The 26767-nt window shown below is 41.0% G+C and overlaps 2 protein-coding genes across 5 annotated transcripts; one reads left to right on the forward strand and one right to left on the reverse strand.

Moving 5' to 3' along the window:
- The first annotated feature begins 100 nt into the window (after positions 1-100).
- Positions 101-5566, forward strand: LOC137709910 (LEAF RUST 10 DISEASE-RESISTANCE LOCUS RECEPTOR-LIKE PROTEIN KINASE-like 2.1). The gene is made up of 3 exons (XM_068448890.1): positions 101-1104; positions 3350-3385; positions 3667-5566. Exons 1-3 carry the CDS (start codon positions 306-308, stop codon positions 4776-4778), a joined length of 1947 nt encoding a protein of 648 aa, XP_068304991.1. The 5' UTR covers positions 101-305; the 3' UTR covers positions 4779-5566.
- Positions 5567-6986: 1420 nt separating this feature from the next.
- On the reverse strand, positions 6987-26333 carry LOC137710490 (LEAF RUST 10 DISEASE-RESISTANCE LOCUS RECEPTOR-LIKE PROTEIN KINASE-like 1.2). 4 transcript variants are annotated; one of them, XM_068449529.1, is made up of 5 exons: positions 12895-13996; positions 12573-12726; positions 9703-9741; positions 9323-9586; positions 6988-9249 (listed from the first exon to the last, which is right to left on the reverse strand). In XM_068449529.1, the coding sequence occupies exons 1-5, from the start codon at positions 13366-13368 to the stop codon at positions 8321-8323; spliced, it is 1860 nt and encodes a 619-aa protein (XP_068305630.1). In that variant the 5' UTR covers positions 13369-13996; the 3' UTR covers positions 6988-8320. The 4 variants fall into 4 exon arrangements, with proteins under 4 accessions (XP_068305627.1, XP_068305630.1, XP_068305628.1 ...); XM_068449526.1 differs by having other exon boundaries at positions 6987-9249; positions 12573-13997; XM_068449527.1 differs by lacking the exons at positions 12573-12726; positions 12895-13996 and adding an exon at positions 25555-26333 and having other exon boundaries at positions 6992-9249.
- Positions 26334-26767: the final 434 nt, after the last annotated feature.

Below are 26767 nucleotides of genomic sequence, written 5' to 3' on the forward strand. Positions count from 1 at the left end.
GACATTGCCCTTTCAGTTGTTTACGTATATCACATTCCTCTTGCATTCACTGGAAATTTCCTAGGCAGAAACGCACAGAAGTCCAGTCAATGTACTATATAAGCCGTCGTCGCATCCATCTCTCACGAAAACGCCACCCACTTCTCCCTTCCGATGGTCAAACAGATTATATCATAATAATATTCCACCCCTTTGAATTTCAACTGTTGCATCAGACATTTCCAGTTTCAAAACATAAAAATTTCGTCTTCTGAAATATCAAACTATATTAATCTCCATGTCCCATTGAGCTTCAACAAGTTACTATGCCTACCCACTTTCTCCTAAAACTACCCGTCTCCTTACTCATCATCTTCCACAATTTGGTCACGGTAATATTACTTTCCACCCCCGCTCTCGGCGAGGATGATCACCGATACACCGAGTGCCGAGGCTACTACGACTGCGGCCTCCTCAAAAACATCTCCTACCCCTTCTGGGCCACCAGCAGCCGCCCCCAACACTGCGGCCGCGAAGACTACGAGCTCACCTGCCGGGAAGATCAATACCCTGTAATGAAAATTAAAGAGCAGGATTTTCTTGTGTTGAACTTTAGTCGACAGGTTTACACCATGACAATCGCTCGCTCAGATCTCTGGGACACCCCCTGCACTGACAACATCGTCAACACCACTTTGGACTACGACCGGTTTTCCTACGTCCCAGCTGTTCGGTACCTGACGCTGCTTTACGGCTGCCAGCCGGGGAACATGTCCGTACTCAATAACTTCACTTGCAAGATAATGGGTATGGACGGCAATATTTCGTACTATGTCGACGACTCTCTTTCGAGGATTCGTATGGGAAATTGGACCTCGTGTTATTTGAATATTCGAGTTCCGATTATGTGGGAGGCTTTGGATACTATGCCGCTGGAGAATGTGACGACGGGTGTGCTCAAAGAGGTTTTGAAACAGGGGTTTCAGGTGGCTTACGACGCGGAGTGGGAGCTCTGTCAGCAATGTGTAGTATCCAATGGAACCTGTGGGTCGAACTCGAGTTCTGATTCGTTTGTCTGTTATTGCGGCGATGGACCTTATGATCGAATATGTTCGATTCCTGGTGGTATGTGTATCAATTTCTTCTTAATTTCTCCATTAATTTCTTCAGATCAGTTTTCTTGGTTTAATTTAAGATTAGGGATAGTAATTGAGGTTAAGTCTGATTCAAAGTTGGGTTTTTAGTTTGGAGTTTCCATTATTAGTCAAAATCAGGCAACTTCAATTATGAACTGTTACACATTTGAGTTAAGTCAAGTTGGTTAGAATAATGTGTTTCATCATCCGCACTAAAATTCGAATCTCTTTCCCATAATTTAGATGAATTTTTATATAACCATTACAAATAGTGTCACATCTTTTTACAGTCAAGTTTGAATTGCCTCCCTATAATTTAAATAAACTTAGAGTAAGTTAAAATATCTTCTAGGTCATTTGCTATTAGCTGGTGTTGTAAAGTAGTTGTAACTAAGTTCTACTGCTCTCACATTGTGATGGAATGTGCAATTAGTTTCAACCCCAGAACTTAATTACCGAAAACTTGGGTCATTAAGGCTTCTTATTTCATCTTAATCCCAATGAGATAAACCCCCCCTGAGTGGACAGAGACACCAGAAGTGTTGCTCCTTTGACTGGTCATCACCATCTCAAACTTGTGGACAAACCAGTAGGTTTGCTACCAGTCGTAGGTGAAAACACATGCCACGTAAGTATTGTCCAAGTCAAAGGTCCACGAGATTAGCAAGGAATTCTATGAGATTTCAAATAGATCACACTTCATACCAACATGTAATCTTTGTATCTTGTGAGTCATAAGTCCACATACAACTTCTCCGCCTTCCGACTGAGATTTTAGGTGTAGTGGCACAGGATTGCCGTTATGTCAAACCGAGCACATTGTAATTAGGCTATCTTAGGAGAAATTCTTATGTTCAACTATTTAGGTATCTTACTTTTTGTACTTATACTTGTGCTGTATAGTCAACCGAATATAAGAATATCATTTTGCGAGGGTGTTGTACATGATATCTCACATCTTGGGAGTGAGTGTGCTTCACATATAACTGAATATAAGAATATCTCACCTCTTGCTAGTGTGATTCACGAAAATCTACTTATTTATAAGGAATTCTTGGGTCCACTTTGGTAGACTAACACACCTTTACGACCGTTCATAGCAAATCTCACCATGATCTATCCCAGGAATTCTAGCCCTTTCGCCCCCTCTTGATCCCATCCACTGTGTCTTGACCGGACGGTGTCACCCATGTGATGTCCAGACCAAAGACCTTCTCCTTGTTTAGCCCTTCAGAACCTTTTAAGTGAGCTCAGTTTCCAAGAGTATATACCACTTAAACTATGGTTTAGAATTAAGTTTGTATTAACCACCCCAACTCGTTTTATTATTAAACACAATTACTATGACAATGTCATAAGTCTTCGATGCAGTGCACGTCTCCATCATCTTCGAGCATATATCTTGTCTTTCTCCATGTTACTTTTGTGGCATGCAACCCAAAAAAAAAAAAAGAGAGCTCAAATTTCCCTACTTCTTTCTACACTTTCGGTTCAACCAACCACAGCTCACAACTTTCAAGCAAATCCACCAAAACATATGAAGTGCTTGCTGCATCACTCATTGTATTGCCTACCTCAAAATTGAAAATTTCTGCCCTATTTTTTGGTCGCTTCGAATAGGTAATGACCCTTACCTAAAGCTAAACAAAAATATTTGGTATTTTTCGGTTTGTTAGATTACAGTAACTTCGGCTTCTTTTTTTTTCGGTATATTTCAATTTATTTTCGGTCTTTATTCGGTTACTTTGGATTTTCATTGAATTTGGCTCAAAGTGTAGGATTTCCATTTTTTCGGTGCTTAGCACTGATTTTTCTGAATCTCATTCCTTGTTTAAAAATCAAAAGTCAACATTAGTGCCAAAATGGTGTATATGCTTCACTAAATATCATCAAAATACTAGTTCCGTGTCTATTTTTCTCTTTGACCAAAAACATTTTAGTGGAGGGCGGGCGCTGTGGATTCGATTGACAATGAATCCGTGTGTTCGTGTGTTTTTGCAGTGATCGACCTCATGTCAAAACCTGTGATGATGGTACTTCTGTAGTAAACTTTTCCCTTTTAGTTATGATTGAATTTTAAGAAAAACTGCCCACAGTGTGGATTTCTTCTTCAGTATTTGTGCTTGTAGATAGCCATGCTAGTTCGCGTTGATTAGCTTAGAGCAGAGATAATATGCGTGTTTGAGGCTTACATTTGATTGCTAAGAATTCTGCTTCTTTGATTGCTTTTGCAGACAATGCATGGAATTGGAAAAGGAAGGTTATTGTAGGTAATATATCAGCAACCCCTTTAAATGAATAAATCAACAGAGTGCGAAAATCACTCCCAACTGTTATTACTGCGGCTATATTACTGTGTACTATTTTCTTTCTTACAAATGCTGCAAGAGAAAGCAATATACTCCATCACCCTATTTTCCTATTTCTATTCATAATAAAAAGCTGAGCACAGTGACGATTTAGGATTCATACAACTGACCATACTTAGTGGGATAGGGTTTGGTTGTTGTTGTTGCATTTTATTAACCATTAATCATCTTGTGCCCTGCAGGAGCTGCTCTTTCTGCAGGAAGTGGGATCATGATCTGTGTTATTGTTTGCTCTATTAAAGCTAGGAAGCAAATTTTCAGGAGTAGCAACGATCAAGATCTCGAGGCTTTCATAACGGCTAATGGACCTCTAGCAGTAAAAAGGTACAAGTTTTTGGAAATCCGAAAAATGACCAAGTCATTTAAAGATAAACTAGGTCAAGGAGGTTATGGAGATGTGTACAAAGGCAATCTGCTGGATTGTAGTCCTGTGGCTGTGAAGGTTCTCAAAGCATCCAAAGGGAATGGCGAGGACTTCATAAACGAGGTTTTAAGCATTAGTAGAACTTCCCACGTCAATGTTGTCACTTTGCTAGGGTATTGCTTTGAAGGTCAAAAAAAAGCTCTCATATATGAGTTCATGCCTAATGGATCACTCGAAAAGTACGTTTACAACGAAAATGCTTTGCAAACGAGTAGTCCACAATTGGAAGTGGAACAGCTACTCGATATTGTTACTGGGATAGCTCGAGGACTCGAGTACTTGCACCGCGGATGCAACACGCGAATTTTGCATTTTGACATAAAACCGCATAATATTCTTTTGGATGAAAACTTTTGCCCCAAGATTTCAGACTTTGGGCTTTCGAAACTTTTCCTCAAGAAGGAGAGTATTATGTCGATGTTGGATGCAAGAGGGACGATTGGGTATATTGCTCCGGAAGTGTTTTGTAGAAACTTTGGAGGAGTTTCAGTTAAGTCCGATGTCTACAGTTATGGAATGATGGTTCTGGAGATGGTTGGAGGAAGAAAGAAGATCAATGCTCGAGCTAGCCACACGAGTGATGTTTGTTTTCCTGATTGGGTTTATAAGCAGCTTGAGATGGGCAGCAGTTTAGGGTTGACCAATGGTGTGACAGAAGAGGAAAACAAACTCGCCAGGAAGATGATTTTGGTAGGGTTGTGGTGTATACAGACGAAGCCATCAGATAGGCCTTCCATGAGTAGAGTGATTGAAATGGTGCAAGGAAGCATTGAAGCCTTGCAAATACCACCAAAGCCTGTTCTAACTTTTCCTGTAGGAACACCACCAGAATCTTCCACGTTATCACTTACACGTTCTTTTCTGGATTAATTGGTGTACACCTTAATTCAGTTCATTAGAGCTATTGAATAAGTTTTAACTCATAAGAGAATTGATTTCCGCACGCATTTTTACTCCTGTGTTGTCCGAATAAGTGTTCCTTAGTAATGCATGAGTTCGCAAATTCAAATCCACCTAATACAGAGAACCTGTGCGGACTAAAACACCAAAACACATAAGAAAACAAGTCACTATGATTTTTAATTATTGAGTTTCAAGTTCGAATTCCCTTATCCCCGGTAATCATAATTACATGAGTTGCATAACCAATGGTCCGAGCCATTGTTCAGAGCATTTCTCTTCTTCTTCTTCGCCGTCTTCGTCGAGCCTCCCTTGCCTTTCTTGATCTTGTTCTTCTTCACCATTGCCTTCCGCTGCTTACATTCCGAATGCTCTGAATCAGTAGCATCATCATCCTCGTCACACATGGTTTGGAATTCTATTTTTTCAAAGAATTACGGATCCTCTCCATCATTTGTTCTTCCTCGACCAGAAACCAACTCGCCACAACCAAATAATCATACTTCTCCATGCGTATATCGTAATCACTTTTCGTGCCGTCAAAGTATTTGAGATCACTTGACTCCTCCATCTTGCTCCTTCCTCTTCTTTGTGTTCTTCCACTCGAGGGAGAGATTGTAGAAGAATTCAACAGTATGCCGTTGCAAATGACACCCAACTGAGGGAGTGGGTGATATTTTATAGGTAGTTTTCTTTGTGTGGTTAGGAAATATTGGACTTCAAGTAAGTGGATATAATCCTTATAAAACTAGGAAAATATGAAACGTTTTTATCTGCTGCCGAAACTTGTACAAAATCCACATCTAATTAGGAAACAACCCTGGAAAGGTGAATCACTTCCTACCCAAACTGCATATGAGAAGGCAGTGAGATGCAAATCACTTCCTACCTCGTCATATGTGAAAGGGCGTGTTGAGAATATGAATCTCATAAACATAAAAATAAATATGTCCTTAACTGAAAATTGAGTACCAAGTTTGTGAGTAAAAGAAGTACAATCTGCACATGCAATTCGTCTTGTGACCAAATATTAGCTGTTAATTAAACAATCCAGTTTATATACAACTTAGCTAATGAAGGTTTGCGGTTAACTAAATTAAACTAACAAAACTAACTTGTAGCGAGAAATCTAGCAACCTTTCACTAACCTTTGTATTTAGAACGCCACTCGACGCTCATCCTACAACTGGTCCCGCCTATAGTTATAGTGTCGAACACACATAAGTATAGGTTTTGTTGTCCTTACGACGGTTGTCAAAGACCGGGGCTTTGCACTTCGCGACGGACCGCAGGGAACCGTAGCATGGGGGGGACGTCTAATCCTTTTGCTCAGACATCCATCCTCTTCGCGCTTCGCTCGCCCTATCTATCCGCGCGCTGGCAGGTAGGGGCTTATCTATGTGATTCGCTACGCTTGCTTGCGCATATCGACGGACTCTATTGCCTGCCGGTTAGCAGGATGCCCAGCACACACAGTCGGACATTCAGGCTATTCAGAGAGAGATCCAGGGGCCTATTTAAAACTTTTTCACTTTAGCAAATGTGTCGTTATTTACAAAAAGAAAAAATTTAATATATAATTTCTATTTTTTATCTTTTATCTTTTATTTTCTAGACAAAAGCATTAACGTTCTTTTTTTTTTGTACTTATTTTATTTTTTTTAACAAACGATATTTTCGACTTGGGTCCCACCAGGCCATAATTCATCCACTAGGCCAGCAGGCTGTCAGAGCTAGCCAGCTAGCCTGTTGCACCAGGTCAAACCCATGCTAGCTAGCATCAGGTTACTGTTGGGTTTGAAATTTTTTTTTTCAAACGAATTTTTTTAAAAAATAAAATAAAATTCTAATTGTTTTCCTATAAATACCTAAGAAATTTCTACACCATTTATCACCTCATTTTCACTATTTCATACTATCTTACCTTATTTTATTTTAATTCTTCACCAATTTTTCACATCCTTTTCATTATATAAAGATAAGAAATCTGGAGACTTATTCATTTAGTGACAAGTGATACTCAAAATATGTCAAAAAACCTTATTTTAATATGGTAGTTTAATTCAATTAATTATATTATTTCAATTAAAATAATAAATTATTAAGGGGGCTAAAAAATAGCGCATTTTGGAGATGAGTTTTTTTGTCAAATAGACTATGTTTTGGCAGAGGGGCAGATGGAGTTCCTCCAATCGATAACCCGCCGACGTTATATGCCCTCGCTGGAACCCATGTGGACCATCTTCCTCGTCGTCATCTTCATCGGCTTGATGTTCGAGTTTCTCTTTGACGGGAAATCTTTGCTCCTTGCTGAGTTTTTTGTGATGGGCATGACACTGCGAGGCGGACGAGCACAGGAGCCGACTCACTGAGTTAATGACGGAGCGAGTTAGCGATTATAGTGGAACAACTACTCAATTTTGTTACTGGGATAGCTCGAGGACTCGAGTACTTGCATTTTGACATAAAACCGCATACTATTCTTTTGGACGATAACTTTTGCCCCAAGATTTCTGACTTTGGGCTTTCGAAACTTTGCCTCAAGAAGGAGAGTACTGTGCTGATGTTGGATGCAAGAGGGACGATTGGCTATATTGCTCCGGAAGTGGTTTGTAGAATCTATGGAGGAGTTTCAGTTAAGTCCGTTGTCTACAGCTATGGAATGATGGTTCCGGAGATGGCTGGAGGAAAAAAAGAACGTCAACGCCTGAGCGAGCCACACGAGTGATGTTTTTTTTCGGGATTTTATTTAGAAGAAGCTTGAGGCAGGCACCAGTTTAGGGTTGCCCAATGCTGTGACGGAAGAGGAAAACGAACTGGCGAGGAAGATGATTTTGGTAGGGTTGTGGTCCATACAGACGAAGCCATCAGATAGACCATCCATGAGTAGAGTGATTGAAATGCTGAAAGGAAGCATTGAAGCCTTGCAAATACCACCAAAGCCTGTCCTAATTTTTCCTGTAAGAACACCACCAGAATCTTCCACGTTATCACATACATGTTCTTTTCTGGATATATTGGTGTACATCTTATCGATAATTCAGTTCATTAGAGCTATTGAATAAATTTTAACTGAAATGATTTCCGCATGCATTTTTACTCATGTGTTGTCCGAATGAATTTCCATTAGTAATGCATGAATTGCATTACTAAACTGAGTGATATAGTGAGCATGAAGGAATACTAAAAGCTGAAATTACCCTCGATCTAAAGAAATCGCACTCAATAGCCACAAGAGGATTATACAAAAAAAAAAAAAAAGCTCAATGAAATTAATGGTGAAACCATTCAATATGAGTTGTATCTGATTCGATAGGTTTTCGATGTGAGACTTTAACATTCTTCAAAAACAAGGATGATCGTTTGCCTTAACTGGATGAGTTGCAAATAGACAACCAATGCAACCTTGTAGCCTCAAAACTGCACTATACAAGGATCTGCCTTACCATACATACATCTCTGTGAGCTCTCTCATAATATACACACTTATGGAGGAGAACTATAAAGTTTAGTTAGCCGCTGGCATTTGGTGTCGTGGACACGCTAGTCCATCTCAATGCCACGGAATCAGGTGAAGCTGGCAGCGGATCACTCTTTAACGGCACAATATCATTTGCCGAAATATCAATCTCCTCTGTTTTTTGTATGTCAAAATCATCGCTCTGTATCCGCTTTAGTTCGTTAAGCACCTCAATCATGGAAGGTCTCAAGTCCTTGTCACTATTCAGACAGCGAAATGCTAGTTCCGCCACAGCAGTGATCATTTTTCGTGTTCTGGAGTCTGATTCAAACCCTAAGTATGGGTCTACTAGCTCATGTAATGTATGGTTTTGAATCTTGTTGATCGCCATGGTAGACAAATTGATCTCGTGTCGATGCCTTGTGATGTCAACGGCTGGCATGGATGATATGAGCTCAATCAGCACCACACCAAAGCTATAGACATCACTCTTACTCGTAAGCTGGTAGCATTGGTTATACTCCGGATCAACATAACCTGGAGTCCCTTGAGGAGCAGTTGAGATGTGCGTGACATTCATGGGGAACAGGCGAGATAGTCCAAAATCTGCTACCTTGACACAGAAGAAGTCGTCAAGGAGAATATTTGTAGTTTTCACGTCACGGTGGATAATGTCAGATGCATGAAGATATGACAGTGCGTTTGCAGTTTCGATGGCAATCTTTATTCGAGTAAGCCATGGAAGTGCGCCAGGTTTTGCTTTTTCTCCGTGAAGATGTTCAGCAACAGTTCCATTAGGAATGTACTCGTACACAAGGAGGAGTTCTCGGCTGTGATGAGAGGTGCAACCATAGAGCAACACAAGATTTTGGTGGCGCAGGTGGGCCAAAATCTCGATTTCATTCATGAATTGCTCAACTCTCTTGAAATTGTTTTCATATAGACGCTTGACTGCAACCACTCTCCCATCGCGCACATTTCCTATATATGAAACTTACAAATTAAGCACTAGAAGGGTTCATAAAATGGTTAAGAAAATCTGTCATCTTATTACCATGATAAACTGTGCCAAAGCCTCCATCGCCAAGTACTTTCGCAGAATCGAAATAATTAGTTGCTTCTTCAAGTTCCTTATAGCTGAAAATATGTACTCCATGGTAGGTACTTCCCTTCTCCATATCGTCATCCATAGAATAGGTGCTCGAAAGGATGCTTCGAGTTACGAAGGATGATGGATCGTGTAGTTTTCTGTTTCGACGTTGGTGTACAAAGAAAATAACACACATTATAGCGACCGTAGCAACAGCTGTGCAAACACCTGAGAAGAGGTTGCAGTATTGATAATTAGATGAGGACTAGTGAATATAATCAAATTGAGAAATGTGATAGAACATTAAATAATTGAAGAAACAAAAGGGTTTGCTAATATATTACCTACTATAACCTTCCTCTTCCAGTCCCAAGAATTATTGTCTGCAAAAGAAATAAAAAAAAGCAGAATTCTTAGAATAAAACTTGTGATACAAATTTAAGCCTCAAACACGTGTATTCTCTCTGCTCTATGCTAATCAACGCGAAATAGCATGGCTATCTACAAGCACAAATACTGCAGAAGAAATCTTTACTGTGGGCAGTTTTTCTGAAAAATTCAATCACTACTAAAAGGGAAAGCTTTACTACAGAAGTACCATCATCACAGGTTTTGACATGAGGTCGATCACTGCAAAAACAAACGAATTCATTGTCATCAAATCCACAGCGCCCGCCACTCCTCTTGCAATTGCTGCAGTTCTGTGCAGTCCAGTTCAAAATGAACCCCATTTTCAAGATTTCGGTGTAGTTCATTTGCTTCAATGCATCGGCATTAGCAGCACCATCGAAAGGCAAATGAACTGAAGACTGGCACGAGTCTAACGAATCGTTCATGCGCTCAACTAGCTCCTTGTGAAAAGTAGCAAAAGCGTGACGGCTGCCCTTGCTGGCACAGTCAATGGGATATGAAAGCATGTATTCCGAAGGGTCTTCAGGGCAATCATAGAAGAAGGAAAATTTGACGTGATCGGAACTATAGTTGAAAGGCGTTCGATCGAGGCTGAAGTTGTGTTGAGGAAGTGGACATTTGTCTTCATAGACTGCCGCGTTGGCCAGAACAAACGAATGGTTTGAGTAAAAGATTTCTCCAATGATGTAATCATCGTCGGAAATACTAAATACCGGATATTTTTCATTGCAGGTGATCTTGAAGCTCGGGTAACCGCAGGACTCTTGCTTGCCGGAAAGCCAAAAAGGGTAGCTTATGTTCGGACCATTTCCGCACGTTTGAGGCTCGCAGGCCTCGAATCTTTGGTCTACGGAGAAAGCTCGGTTGGGGAAGGTTGTGAATATGATGGTGACAACAATAATACGGAGGAGATTCATGATCAAGAAACGGAGAGAAAAAAAGAGAAGGAAAGCAAGTGATGGAATTAATGGGAGTTTGGAATGGCGGAAAAGAAAATTCTTGGTAGTGGGTATAAGATTCGTTTGTTTTTAATATGATTGGAGGTGGAAAAGGAGGACAAATACAAGTAAACAACCAATGGTCTAAGCAACAGCAATGACATTTGTTTCTTCAAAATGGACCCCAAAGGAAAGCTTTTAAAATAAACTCTAGATATTTTTTATAATGATACACGAACAGTTAAAAGTGTTTTCGAACAATTAAACGAGATTCCGTGAACGAGAAAATTATTTCATTCCAAAGGCATAACACCGGCCAGAAAGGATTTACAACTATTTGGTGGGAAGTTAGCCAAGAAGGACCAGACAAGAAAATATATCATACAAAATAAGACTTCGCTCTCTGAAGTTTTGTGGTATTTTGGTAGGCAATGCTGGAAAGCACAAAACCAAACAAAACACTTTATGGCAATATTTTATTTTTCCACTAAAATGTTTTTGGTCAAAGAGAAAAATAGACCCGAAACTAGTTTTTGATGATATTTAGTGAAGCATATACATCATTTTGGCACTAATGTTGACTTTTGCTTTTTAAACAAGGAATGAGATTTAGAAAAATCGGTGCTAAATACCGAAACAGAAGAAAAACCTACACTTGAGCGAAATTCAATAAAAATCGATAGTAACTGAATAAAACCCTAAAATAATTGAAATATACCAGAAACCGAAGTTATTGTAAATTAACAAACCGAAAAAGTACAAAATATTTTGTTTAGGTTTAGGTAAGGGTCATTACCTATTCGAAGCGACCAAAAAATAGGGCAGAAATCTTCAATTTTGAGGTAGGCAATAAAATGAGTGATGCAGCAAGCACTACATATGTTTTGGTGGATTTGCTTGAAACTTAAAGAGTTGTGGATGGTCATTTATGTGAAGCACGCTAGCTATCAACACACTAGAAAAATGATATTCTTATATTCGATTGACTATAAACACAAGTATAAACATAAAAAATAACGTATGACATAAGAATTTCTCCAAAGTTGGCCCTAATTTCAATGTGCTCGGCTTGACTTAACGGCAATCTTGCGCCACGACACCTAATCTCAATCGGAAGGCGGAGAAATTGTATGTGGACTTATGACTCACAAGATCAATTGTGACAAAGATTATAGGTTGGTGTGAAGTGTGAACTGTTTAAAATCTTAAATAATTCCTTGCTAACCTGATGGATCTTTGACTTGGTCAATGCCTACGTGGGATGTGTTTTCGCCTACGACTGGTAGCAAACCTACTGATTTGTCCACAAGTTTGACATGACGATGACCAGTCAAAGGAGCATCACTTCTGGTGTCTGTGTCCAGTCAGGAGGGTTTATCTCATTGGGATTAAGATGAAATAAGACGCCTTAATGAACCAAGTTTTCGGTAATTAAGTTCAAGGGTTAAACCTAATTGCACACTCCATCACAATGTGAGAGCACTAGAACTTAGTTACAACTACTTTACAACACCAACGAATAGCAAACAACACAGAAGACGGTATTTTAACTTACTTTGAATTTATTTAAATTACAGAGGCAATCAAACCTAACTGTAAAGAGATGTGCACGTTGTTTGTAGTGATTATATTAAAATTTATTTAAATTATGGGAATAAAGATTCGAACGTTAATGCGATGATGAAGCACACTACCCTAACAAAGTTGATTTAACTCAAATGTGCAACTATGAATGGAAACTCCATACCAAAAACCCTACTTTGAATCAGACTTAACCTTAATTACTATCCCTAATCTTATATTAAATGAAGAAAACTGATCTGAAGAAATTAATGGAGAAATAAAGACGAAATTGATATACATACCACCAGAACTCGAACATACTCGATCACGAGGTCCATCGCCGCAATAACAGACAAACGAATTAGAATTCGATTTCGATTTCGACCCACAGGTTCCATTGGATAATTCACATCGCCGACAGAGCTCCCACTCCGCCTCGTACCCCACCTGAAACCCCTGTTTCAAAACCTGTTTGAGCTGATCCGGTGTGTCAGGCATAACATCGACACCCTCCCACATAATCGGAACTCGAAAATTCAAATAACATGAGGTCCAATTTCCCGTACGAATCGTCGAAGAGTCGTCGACAGAGTACGAAATATCGTCGTCGTCCGTACCCTTTACCTTGCAAGTGAAGTTATTGAGTGATGACATGTTCCCCGGCTGGCAGCCGTAGAGCAGCGTCAGGTTCCGAACGGTTGGGACGTAGGAAAACCGGTCGTAGTCCAAAGTGGTGTTGACGATGTGGTCAGTGCAGGGGGTGTCCCAGAGATCTGAGCGAGCGATTGTCATGGTGTAAAACTGTCGACTAAAGTTCAACACAAGAAAATCTTGGTCTTCAATTTTCATGACAGGGAATTGATCTTCTCGGCAGGTGAGCTCGTAGTATTCGAGGCCGCACTGTTGGGGGCGCCCGTTGGCAGCCCAGAAGGGGTATGAGATGTTTTTGAGGAGGCCGCAGTCGTAGTAGCCGCGGCACTTGGTGTATCGGTTGTCATCCTCGCCGAGAGCGGCGGTGGAAAGTAATATTACCGTGACCAAATTGTGGAAGATGATGAGGAAGGAGACGGGTAAGTTTTGGAGAAAGTGGGTAGGCATAGTAACTAGTTGAAGCTCAATGGGACATGGAGATTAATATAGTTTGATATTTCAAAAGACGAAATTTTTATGTTTTGAAATTGGAAATGTCTGATACAACAGTTGAAATTCAAAGGGGTAGAATTTTATTATGATATAATCTGTTTGACCATCGGAAGGGAGAAGTGGGTGGCGTTTTCGTGAGAGATGGATGCGACGACGGCTTATATAGGTTTGTCCCCACTCTTTTTTTTTTTTTTGTTTTAAATTTCAAAAAATAAGAACGAAAATAATACTCATACGTCGCATATTAATTCACAATAAGTAAACATAGCCTTTGTTTTTAAAACGTGAAAGCAGTAATACGGGAGAAGATATATAAAGGGTGTGTCATCTATATACACTTATTTATATTTCTCATACTTTTTTAAATTTTCGACCGTCGAATCGTGTGTGAATAACATTACTCTATATAAAATAAAGCAAGTAACTCTTGATTTACTCCACTGCATGCTAGTGGCACAAGTTTATGCCTATTAAATTTGGGTGAATAACAAATGAATAAGAGATTTTTCAGTGTGTGCAGAACACGTGATGATATATCATATGTTACTATACAAGTGGAGGAAAGTTTTTTTATTTTTTTTCAAATGTTCGTCCACTTGCATAACGGGATGGCACTTGGCAGTGCAATTTGGGCATAATTTCTTTCAGGGTTTTCAACTGAACTCAATTATTATTATTGGAGGGAGAAATGTAGCTTTCTAGTTTGGGATATTTGAATTACAGATCATTTTCTCATGCATCTGAAGGACTGAAATATGACTGGTTCAAGAGTCCGATTGATAGCATGTTTTTTATACATTCGTTCAAAGGTCCAATTAAACCCAATAAATTTCAACGTGCGTGAGGCATGCAGCATCAACAGGAAGAAATTTAAAAAAAAAAAAAAAACAAACAAAAAAATCATTGTCAAATCTTGAGATGACAATTTTCTCAAAAAAAAAAAAAAAAAATTCTCGAGATGACAAAGCCAGTTAGTATAATAGTCGTCTAAAACAATTCATAAAAATCTTGATCTTGCTAGTTCATAAATATCAGATTTTTTTTTTATGTTTTTAATGAGGAAGATATTTATTTAAATTCAATTGACTAAAGACATTAAAGAACTTAGATTTTATTTTGTCAAAAAAAAGGAACTTAGAATTGCATCCCACGTTCTGGACTTGAGGATGAATTTTGTCTATTTCTTTCATCTTTTTTTTTTTCATAAAATTAAAGTTTCTGACTATAGTTTTCAATTGAAATATAACTAGCAATTGTATATATGTTATGTATGTGCTTATTATAATTTTGAAACCAAATTTAAAACGAGAGAAAATATAAAATGGTCGTTAAAGCTTTATAGTAATTGACACACCCCGACCGAGATCAGGGCATGCTGGCCGTTACGCGAAGGTGACGTAGCCATGTGCGCATGCGGAAGCTAAAGGTATAGTAATATAAAAGTACGAATCATTAAAAACCTAATAGCATACAAAGTACTAGTGTATGTGAGACACAATTCAGAGCAAGTCTACAGCAGTCGAAAAAGGAAAGATACGACATATGTACACCCGAAGGTGACCCTACAATGGTGAGTGTCTGTCAGAAATGCCGGGACGCCCTCTGGGATAGACCACCGAACTTGCTAGACCACTAGAACCTGGAGGGGCGCAAAAACAAAAGCGTGAGTGGGCAAAAACAAAGTTCTTTGAAAACTCTTTAGCAAAACACATTCTAACCCCTCGCCGTAAAACCTGTATACTTCCCAGAAAATGAACATATATACGTATGTATAGATATGTCAATCATGCTCCACATATGCCATTCATGCTTTGCAATATGCCATTCATGCTTGAGAATATGCCATTACAGAATATCATAATCAATTATAAATGCTCAAGCGTAAATCACATCTAATATATATAATCTGGCAGCCGGGAGTCACCTATCGTGACCTGTACGGCTGCATATAGAGCTTCAATCTCAACTCAATATCTGAATCTGCACACGAGTCGGAACCACCTAACGTGGTCTGTACGACAAGACTGGGTGTAATATATACGCTCTAGTGCTACGATCACGTGAAGACTGTGCGAATAATCGCGGGTCACCTACGAGTCGGAACCACCTAATGTGGTCTGTACGACAAGGCTTGCACCTAACTTGGATCCAAGGCGAGCGTGTGGTGCTGGTGAACATCACGTGAAGGACTGTGCCCTGGCCCTGGGCGGGAGCACTAACACCGGGGGTGCAGATTATGAGCTCTCTAAGCATTTCAAACTACTATTGCATAATAAACAGGAATGCATAACCACATGAATACCGCTTACCTGGCACTTACCTGTGCGTCCACAGCACCAAATACACATTTATATATGTATGCCAACTACCAACGCACGTGATGATGCGTAAACAATATTCAAATGATGCATGGCATAAAACATATAACCTTTTCTATTTAATTTCTGGGAATTAATATGTATATAGGTATATACGGAAAACAAAAGCCCACTCACTGATAATTAGAAGGGTCGTAGCCCCCCTGCCTCGAGTGCGTACGCTCGTCCTCGGAAAACGAATCACCTATACGCGACAAAGTTACGAAAACATTAATTTAAAAGCACCTAAGCAACTTCTCGTAATAACTTCTCATACATTGCTCAAATTGGACAAATGAATATACCAACGTGACCTACACAACCTCAGGATCACGCCCATATTTTTAGAAAAATTTTTTGGACCACGCACGCGCCCCCACGCGCCTGAACACGCACGGACCTACGCGCCCCCACGCGCGGCCCACGTGCACTGCACACTGACGGCGTCAGTTGACGCCGTCAGGAATATTCCGTTAACTGACGGAATATTCCGTCAAATCTAACCGGATTCTGTCACTGCCGTTAGGAATATTCCGTTAGACTTAACGGAATATTCTCCTTTCTTCTCCGGCGAGACGCCGGCGCCGGCGACGGCGCCGGAAAACTGGGTAATTTTCAAACTAAGTTTTCTCCTTCGTTTTTCAACCATTTTTCACGTTCTTTATACCAAAATGAAGCTTAGGACTAGTAGAATCACGTTAGACTAGTTTTAAGGCCTAAAAATTGCTAGATCATACCTGTCTTCAACTTCAAGAATCGGCCAACTTCGTACAGGACGATCCCGACGTCCAAATTCACCCAACGAACTACTCCGAGGCTCCTTGGGACCTCACAAGCACAACTACAAGCTTAGAAATTCCAAAAACAAGCTAGTTTAGGTTTGCATGAACAGTGTTCAAATCGGACCTCGTGATATCGACGTGAAAATGGTATTTTCCTTACCTGAAAATGGCACCTTTGAACTCCTCTCAGCTCCACGAACACGATGGTGGTCTTGGTTTCTTGTTTGGTGAAGATTTGATTAGGTTTGTATGTGTGTCCGTGTGTAGAGGAAGAAGAAGAAGAAGAAGGTGAACTCGGGGAGGAAGAGAGAGAGAGAGAGAGAGAGACTGAGAGAAGAGACAGAGTGAGGGAATGAGGGAGGGAATCCCGGAAAGAAAAAGAAAATGTATGATTGTGTGTGGTCCTACCACACCACACAACACAAAAATACACGTAAAATAACAGCTAGGGGGGTAAAATTGTAAATTCACACGTACGTTTCGTTAGTTTCGGGACGGGATGTTACAACCTACCCACCTTAATAGAATTTCGTCCCGAAATTCAAACTAACTAATTACACCCCTAACGGTCAAAGAATAATCTTGGATACAAATCCCTCATCCTATTTTCTGTCTCCCATGTCGCTTCTTCAACCGAGTGATTCCTCCACAAGACTTTCACCAAATTCACCGTTTTGTTCCTCAGAACCTTCTCTTTCCAATCTAAGATCGTTAACGGTTCCTCGTCGTACGTCAAATCTGGATTTATCTCTAACGGTTGAGGAGGGATCACATGCAATGGATCAGCAACGTAATGTCGGAGCATAGACACGTGAAAAACGTTATGCACTTTAGCCAACTCCGGAGGCAACTCCAACCTATAAGCTACCTCACCAACTTTTTCTGTGACTATGTACGGTCCGATATACCTGGGACTCAACTTCCCTTTCTTTCCAAACCGCACAACACCTCTCCACGGTGAAAGCTTCAGAAATACCCAATCTCCGACCTCATACGTTCTGTCCGTAGCATGTCGATCTGCTAAACTTTTCTGCCTGTCCTGAGCTGCTTTCAGGTTAGACCTAATTACCTGAACATTTTGAGTAGTCTCCTCGACAATCTCCGGACCTACTAAAACTCTTTCGCCAACCTCCGACCAACATAACGGAGTGCGACAAGATCTACCATACAAAGCCTCAAATGGCGCCATGCCAATGCTCGAATGGAAACTGTTGTTGTAAGCAAATTCCATCAAATCTAACCGCTGGTGCCAAGCGTCACTGAACTGTAACACTGATGCTCGCAGCATATCTTCCAAGGTCTGAATAGTTCTCTCAGACTGTCCGTCCGTTTGTGGATGATATGCCGTACTGTAAAGTAGTCTCGTACCCAAAGCTTCCTGAAAGGCTACCCAAAACTTTGATGTGAATCGTGGATCACGATCCGAGACAATACTTACAGGGACACCATGGTACTTCACAACCTTTGAAATAAACAGCTCTGCTAACCGGCTCAAAGAGTACTTCTCTCTTACTGGAATGAAATGTGCCGACTTAGTGAGCCGATCAACGATCACCCAAATGCCATCAAAGCCATTATGTGTACGCGGCAACTTGTACACAAAATCCATAGTGATATTTTCCCACTTCCACTCTGGAACGGGAAGCGGCTGTAACAATCCAAACGGCTTCTTTCTTTCTGCTTTAACCTGCTGACAAACAGCACAACTGCTCACATACTCAGCTATCTCCCTTTTCATACCCGGCCAATAGTAAAATGGTCGAATGGTATGATACATTTTGGTTGCCCCTGGGTGCATGGCATAAGCCGAGATATGTGCTTCATCAAGAATTTCCTTCTTCAAGTCCACATTACTAGGCACGAACATTCTACCCTCTAACATCAACATGCCATCAGAATCACGAACTCTGAGATCTCGCCTCCTTCCTTGATCTCGAGCTTGAATTAGTTCTTGAATCTGTTCATCAGCTACCTGAGCTTCAAGCACCCGATCAACTAAGATTGGCCTAACTTGAAAATTAGCAAGTAATGCCACTTCTCGATCTTCTGCTTCTAACCTTACTCCCGTAGCACGCAAGTCCACCAAAAGAGGAATACGACTAGCGTACAACGCATTGATACGGCCATGTGACTTCCTGCTAAGTGCATCGGCTACTACGTTCGCACGACCAGGGTGATAATCAATCGTGCAATCGTAATCGCTGAGCAACTCCAACCACCTCCGTTGACGAAGATTAAGTTCCTTCTGGGTAAAGAGATACTGAAGACTCTTGTGATCTGTGAAGATCCTACACTTTTCTCCATAAAGATAGTGTCTCCACAACTTCAATGCAAAGATAATAGCAGCCAACTCCAAATCATGTGTAGGGTAATTCATTTCATGGGTTTTCAACTGCCGCGAAGCATAAGCAATCACCCTACCATGCTGCATCAATACACATCCCAGACCATTCAAGGAAGCATCGCTATAAACCTCGAAATCACCACTATCGTCTGGAAGTGCCAAAACAGGTGCATTAGTAAGACAATGCTTCAACTGCTGGAAACTTTGCTCACACTTATCATTCCACTCAAACTTAACATCTTTCCTTGTTAACCTCGTCAGTGGCAAAGCAATTACCGAAAAATCCTTAACGAATCTCCGATAATATCCCGCCAAACCAATGAAACTTCTCACCTCAGTGACGGTTCGTGGTTGCTCCCAACTCTCCACAGCTGCAACCTTCTGAGTATCAACCAGAATACCTTGAGCAGAAATGATGTGCCCCAAAAACGCGACTTGATCTAACCAGAACTGGCACTTACTAAACTTAGCATACAATTGGTGTTCTCTCAACCTTTTCAACACCAAAGTAAGATGTCGGACATGTTCCGCTTTGGACTTAGAATACACCAGAATATCGTCAATGAAGACAATGACAAATCTATCCAGGTAAGGCTGAAATACCCGGTTCATTAAATCCATAAAAGCTGCTGGTGCATTCGTCAACCCAAATGGCATAACCAGAAACTCGTAATGACCGTAACGAGTCCTGAACGCCGTCTTAGGAACATCATCCCTACTAATCTTCAGCTGATAGTACCCAGACCTCAAGTCTATCTTAGAAAATACACAAGCACCTCTCAGCTGATCAAACAAATCGTCGATACGAGGCAATGGATAACGGTTTTTAATCGTCACCCGATTCAATTGTCTGTAGTCGATACACAGCCTCAAAGTCCCATCTTTCTTTTTCACAAACAACACTGGAGCGCCCCAAGGTGAAATACTAGGCTGAATGAATCCCTTATCCACTAATTCCTGTAATTGCACTTTCAATTCCCTTAACTCAGCGGGAGCCATACGATAAGGAGTTAATGAAATAGGATTGGTACCTGGAAGCAACTCAACAGTGAAATCCACATCTCGATCTGGGGGTAAACCAGGTAAATCTTCAGGAAAAACATCAGGGAAGTGTCTAACCACTCTCACATCCTCAATTCTGCTTGGAACGGCCTCCTCTAGTACCACATGAGCTAGATACCCCTGACAACCTTTAGTCAACAACTTCTTCGCTCGTAAAGCCGAAATAACACCATGTCTTACTCCACTCGGTTCACCCACAAAAGTAACCTCAGGTAATCCAGGACGGTGAAACGTAACTACTTTCCCGTAACAATCAATGTTGGCACGATAGAAGTGCAACCAATCATTGCCCAAAATCACATCAAAATCGACAATATCTAACGGAATAAGATCCGCGGGCATAACTACACCCTCTACTATCACTGGACATCCTGGGTACACACAATCTACAACACATCTCTCTCCTCTAGGCATAGCGAACTCTAAATCGTACCCTAGAGGTGTGGGGCGAGGTTGCGTTACTTGAGCAAATGTATGAGAAATAACGGAATGTGTAGCTCCACAATCAATTAAGACTCTAGCAAAATAACCAAGAATGTTTAACGTACCCATTATCAAGTCCGGGTTGTTCTGAGCATCCTGCAGGGAAATATTGTGAATACGCCCCTGGCCCTGCTGTCGTCCTCCACGACCTCTGCTCGCTTGAACACCGCGACCTTGAGCTCCACGCCCCTGACTGGGCTGACCCATCTGCCTCGAAGACCCTGCACTACTAGTGGCATTCTCACCCTGCTGATACTGTCCTCCTTGGTACCACTGAGAACCACTTGTTGGAGCTGGAGGATACGGCATGTAGTTGCTGGGATACGGGGGATAACCACCTTGTGAATACGGGTCCTGGGGGTACTGATACGGTCCCGGGGCATAGGGAACAGCATCACCCTGATAGTGATAGGCACCACCTCTACCTGTTTGACCATAATTACTCGGACCTTGGATTTGCCGAATCGGTGCAGGTGGCGGCATAAAGGTCTGCTGCGGCTTCTGTTGCTGACCCTGGGGACAATTCACCGCTCTATGTCCCATCTGCCCACACGTGAAACAAGCACCGTTGCCACGCCTACACTCGCCGAAATGTCGATTATTACATCTACGGCAAAATGGGAGTCGGTTTCGGCCACCATCATCTTGTCTCTGGCCTCGAGCACCTCCATAAAACCTACCTCCACGTCCTTGTCCAGAGGCACTGAAACCACCACTAGACGAACTTGAACTTGCACCACCCCTTTTAAAGTTCTGAGTTTGGCGAGGCCCCAACGATGTTTGACCTTTTCCCTTGTCGTCTTTCTTCTGATTGCCGTTTTTCTCTTCGTCACTATCACTTGACATATTCTCAGAGTCCTCTACCCTCAACAATATCTCATAGAACTCCTGATATGACTCACAGTGAGTAGTAGTTACCATAGAACGCCATTTCTTCTTAGTGCCCAAGCGAAAACGACGAAGCATCTCCGCCTGATTACCAGCGACATCGGGATAGTAACGAGACAAATCGGTGAACTTACGATAGTACTCGTTAGCCGTCATCTTTCGCTGTTTCAATTCAGTGAATTCCTGTTTCTTACGGTCGATATACTCAGGGGGTACAAATCTCCTTTGAAACACGTCTTTGAAAACATTCCAATCGGTCCTCTGAGCTGGAGTCAACCTACGAAGTTCTTGCTCCCACCAAGCTGCAGACTCCATCTCCAGAAACCAAGAGGTTGTCTCAACCCACCTTTCCATAGGAAGGTTCCCCTGGTTATGCAACACACGGAAAGTCTTCTCTATGTGTTCCAACCAACGTTCTGCGCCTTCGTGACCCTCGTTACCTTTAAACTTATCCAACTTCAAGTTATACATAGTCTCCAGAGGAGTCCTCTGGGGAGGGCGCATCACTGTTTGAAGGGCTGTAGCAATCACTTCCCCCAACTGAGTAAGATCAGGAAAACTAGACTCATCTGAGCGACGTGGTTCCCGACGAGGCGGCATGATTCTGACATAAGACACCAACTATTAGAATACTCACAAAGACACAGGACTGCCAAACCTAGGCTCTGATACCAAGCTGACACACCCCGACCGAGATCAGGGCATGCTGGCCGTTACGCGAAGGTGACGTAGCCATGTGCGCATGCGGAAGCTAAAGGTATAGTAATATAAAAGTACGAATCATTAAAAACCTAATAGCATACAAAGTACTAGTGTATGTGAGACACAATTCAGAGCAAGTCTACAGCAGTCGAAAAAGGAAAGATACGACATATGTACACCCGAAGGTGACCCTACAATGGTGAGTGTCTGTCAGAAATGCCGGGACGCCCTCTGGGATAGACCACCGAACTTGCTAGACCACTAGAACCTGGAGGGGCGCAAAAACAAAAGCGTGAGTGGGCAAAAACAAAGTTCTTTGAAAACTCTTTAGCAAAACACATTCTAACCCCTCGCCGTAAAACCTGTATACTTCCCAGAAAATGAACATATATACGTATGTATAGATATGTCAATCATGCTCCACATATGCCATTCATGCTTTGCAATATGCCATTCATGCTTGAGAATATGCCATTACAGAATATCATAATCAATTATAAATGCTCAAGCGTAAATCACATCTAATATATATAATCTGGCAGCCGGGAGTCACCTATCGTGACCTGTACGGCTGCATATAGAGCTTCAATCTCAACTCAATATCTGAATCTGCACACGAGTCGGAACCACCTAACGTGGTCTGTACGACAAGACTGGGTGTAATATATACGCTCTAGTGCTACGATCACGTGAAGACTGTGCGAATAATCGCGGGTCACCTACGAGTCGGAACCACCTAATGTGGTCTGTACGACAAGGCTTGCACCTAACTTGGATCCAAGGCGAGCGTGTGGTGCTGGTGAACATCACGTGAAGGACTGTGCCCTGGCCCTGGGCGGGAGCACTAACACCGGGGGTGCAGATTATGAGCTCTCTAAGCATTTCAAACTACTATTGCATAATAAACAGGAATGCATAACCACATGAATACCGCTTACCTGGCACTTACCTGTGCGTCCACAGCACCAAATACACATTTATATATGTATGCCAACTACCAACGCACGTGATGATGCGTAAACAATATTCAAATGATGCATGGCATAAAACATATAACCTTTTCTATTTAATTTCTGGGAATTAATATGTATATAGGTATATACGGAAAACAAAAGCCCACTCACTGATAATTAGAAGGGTCGTAGCCCCCCTGCCTCGAGTGCGTACGCTCGTCCTCGGAAAACGAATCACCTATACGCGACAAAGTTACGAAAACATTAATTTAAAAGCACCTAAGCAACTTCTCGTAATAACTTCTCATACATTGCTCAAATTGGACAAATGAATATACCAACGTGACCTACACAACCTCAGGATCACGCCCATATTTTTAGAAAAATTTTTTGGACCACGCACGCGCCCCCACGCGCCTGAACACGCACGGACCTACGCGCCCCCACGCGCGGCCCACGTGCACTGCACACTGACGGCGTCAGTTGACGCCGTCAGGAATATTCCGTTAACTGACGGAATATTCCGTCAAATCTAACCGGATTCTGTCACTGCCGTTAGGAATATTCCGTTAGACTTAACGGAATATTCTCCTTTCTTCTCCGGCGAGACGCCGGCGCCGGCGACGGCGCCGGAAAACTGGGTAATTTTCAAACTAAGTTTTCTCCTTCGTTTTTCAACCATTTTTCACGTTCTTTATACCAAAATGAAGCTTAGGACTAGTAGAATCACGTTAGACTAGTTTTAAGGCCTAAAAATTGCTAGATCATACCTGTCTTCAACTTCAAGAATCGGCCAACTTCGTACAGGACGATCCCGACGTCCAAATTCACCCAACGAACTACTCCGAGGCTCCTTGGGACCTCACAAGCACAACTACAAGCTTAGAAATTCCAAAAACAAGCTAGTTTAGGTTTGCATGAACAGTGTTCAAATCGGACCTCGTGATATCGACGTGAAAATGGTATTTTCCTTACCTGAAAATGGCACCTTTGAACTCCTCTCAGCTCCACGAACACGATGGTGGTCTTGGTTTCTTGTTTGGTGAAGATTTGATTAGGTTTGTATGTGTGTCCGTGTGTAGAGGAAGAAGAAGAAGAAGAAGGTGAACTCGGGGAGGAAGAGAGAGTGAGAGAGAGAGAGACTGAGAGAAGAGACAGAGTGAGGGAATGAGGGAGGGAATCCCGGAAAGAAAAAGAAAATGTATGATTGTGTGTGGTCCTACCACACCACACAACACAAAAATACACGTAAAATAACAGCTAGGGGGGTAAAATTGTAAATTCACACGTACGTTTCGTTAGTTTCGGGACGGGATGTTACAGTAATGACATTCAAATGATTTTTTTATCACTGAAAAAATTGTTCATATCTTTAGCAGCTGTTTTTGGATAATTATTTCTTTACTAAAAATTTATCTTATTTGGGAGAAAAAACGTAGAAGAGTAAATGGAAGCCACTGATATAGTTATCTAGCTGTGAGGCTTTGAAGAAAAGGCAATAAAATTATTTTGTGTTTAATTTTCTAATTGTCAATAAATTTTATTTTGATTTTTTTTTTTTTTAAGTTTGTTGACTGAGTCAATATGGTCTTTTTACTTATGTTTTTTTATTGACAAAGAACGTTCTTTAATAGTTAATTTAAATTCCATATATATATATATATATATATATATTTTTTTTTTTTCCTCTTTTTTTTTTTTTTTTTTTGAGTAAATCCAAATAAATTTTTAAAGCTCAATATCATATCCATTAGCAACTTGCTAATTCATTACTTTTGTAAACAACTTGCTAATTCTTTTACCAAGTCAATTCCCGTTTCTAAAGTAGAAAATAACTGATCCAGATCCGGGTGTAAAACCCGCAAGAACAATTTTGGGCCTCAGCCCATTTTTCGGTACAGTATATTTATTGGTGGCACATTGTTTTGTGTGTGTGTGTGTGTGAGTGAGTTTTGTTGGGGTTTGGTTGTTGGGGCTGGGTTGGGGAGATTTGGATCCGAATCCAAAATGATCATTCATCGTACATCATGTGATCCAAAATCATTTGATTTTTTTATTTAAAATTAAACACAAATAATATCTAACAAAAATTAGCCGCACGATGTACAATGAATGGTTAGAATATGAGGATTCCTAAGATCTTCACTAAGAGAATCCGAAGAGGATCCCATCGGGTTTTTGGGGGTGGGGGTTGGGTGGGTGGGGACTTGGGGGGATGGTATTTGATCACTCAAAATCTGTGGGCAAAAATCTATGCCAACCCAAAGAAGAAACTAATTATTAACTTAGGCCCAGCTGCCAAAATGAAATATGTGTACAAATGTTCGAAACATCGTCACATAAGAAGAAAGATAGAGAAATGTTTTTCATAGTAGCTAACTGATGTAGCTACAAGGGAACACAGGTCCTATGTGACATGTACTATGCACCAATTACAATTCTCCTAACTTCTTTAAAGTAGAGATGTCGCTTGTAAAAAAAAATGTAGCTATTCATACATACAAAGTAAGTTTAAAGTTAACTAGTAAATAACAATAAAATTTTAAGATAACCAATTGATCATAGCATACCTTGTTTGCAGACACCGTTGGTTCTGGTTTCATCTTTGCAAAAGCACAGAAAATTGTGCGCAGTGTTGTTGTAGCCACACAAACCACCATTTGCCTCACAAGATCCGCAGTCCTTAGCCATGCCCCAATCCAGCACAAACCCTTCGTTCATAGCGCCACCAAATCCACCGATCAAACCACCAAAGTCACTAGTAATCTCCGTCGTCTTTATCACCGGAACCACCACATTCTCCTCGCAGTTCTCGAACCAATCAAAGCCCTCCGTCTCGTTCCCCACCGTAAACACGTAAGACTTCATCTTACCGTATCCCAAACACCCAATGGGAGGCACGAGAGGAGGGTAGGAAGTGCAGTTGAAGAAAAAACTGAGGTTCAAATCTGGATGGGAGTAATTTAAAGGGAGGGTGCCTAGAGTTACATTATGTCGTGCCCTAGGGCATGTATGGCCAACGACATCGATGTCAACAAGATGGACGGTGGAATTAGTGTAGTTTATTTGTTTGACATAATATGAGTCGGTTGGTAGGGTGAGGATAGGCTCGCCGTCGGCGGAGCATGTGAGGCCGAAACCAGGGTAGCCACAGTACTGATCGGCAGTGGTGGCTTCGACTTCGACATGCCAAAACGGATAGTGAAAGGCTAAGCCGTTGCCGCAATCATATGTGCCGCAAATATTGGTTGAGGATGAAGAACTACTAGTGTTGCTGATTCCATATGACTTCACGATCAAGAAGAAGAGTGAGAAAGAAACAAGGTGGTAAACATCAAGTGGTGGCATGGTGAATATGGAGTATATTGTCCATGGTTTGTACTTTATATATAGCTTAAACTTAACTAGGTGTTAGGGAACACGGTATGTGAAAAGAATCTTTTTATATATACGTATTGCGTGTTTTCTTCTCTGTGTTATATGCAAATTACTATTTAACGTATATACAAATAAAAAATAAAAAAAATTATTAAAAGAACATTATGTGTAAAGTTTCGTTAGACTCAAGGGTTCAAAAAAATTGTAGTAACAAAAAGTACAATAATAAAAAAGAATATTATGTGTGGAGTTTTGTTAGACTCAAGGGTTCAAAAAAATTGTACCAAAAAGTATAAAAATTTAAATAACCATTTATTGTCGAATTAAAATTAAACAGTTGATGACCTTAATTTTTCTAAATTTAAAATCTAAAAAAACATATATCGAATGTGAAATTGTGATCTC

The sequence above is a fragment of the Pyrus communis genome, chromosome 12 (assembly GCF_963583255.1).
Source record: "Pyrus communis chromosome 12, drPyrComm1.1, whole genome shotgun sequence".
NCBI lineage: Eukaryota > Viridiplantae > Streptophyta > Magnoliopsida > Rosales > Rosaceae > Pyrus > Pyrus communis.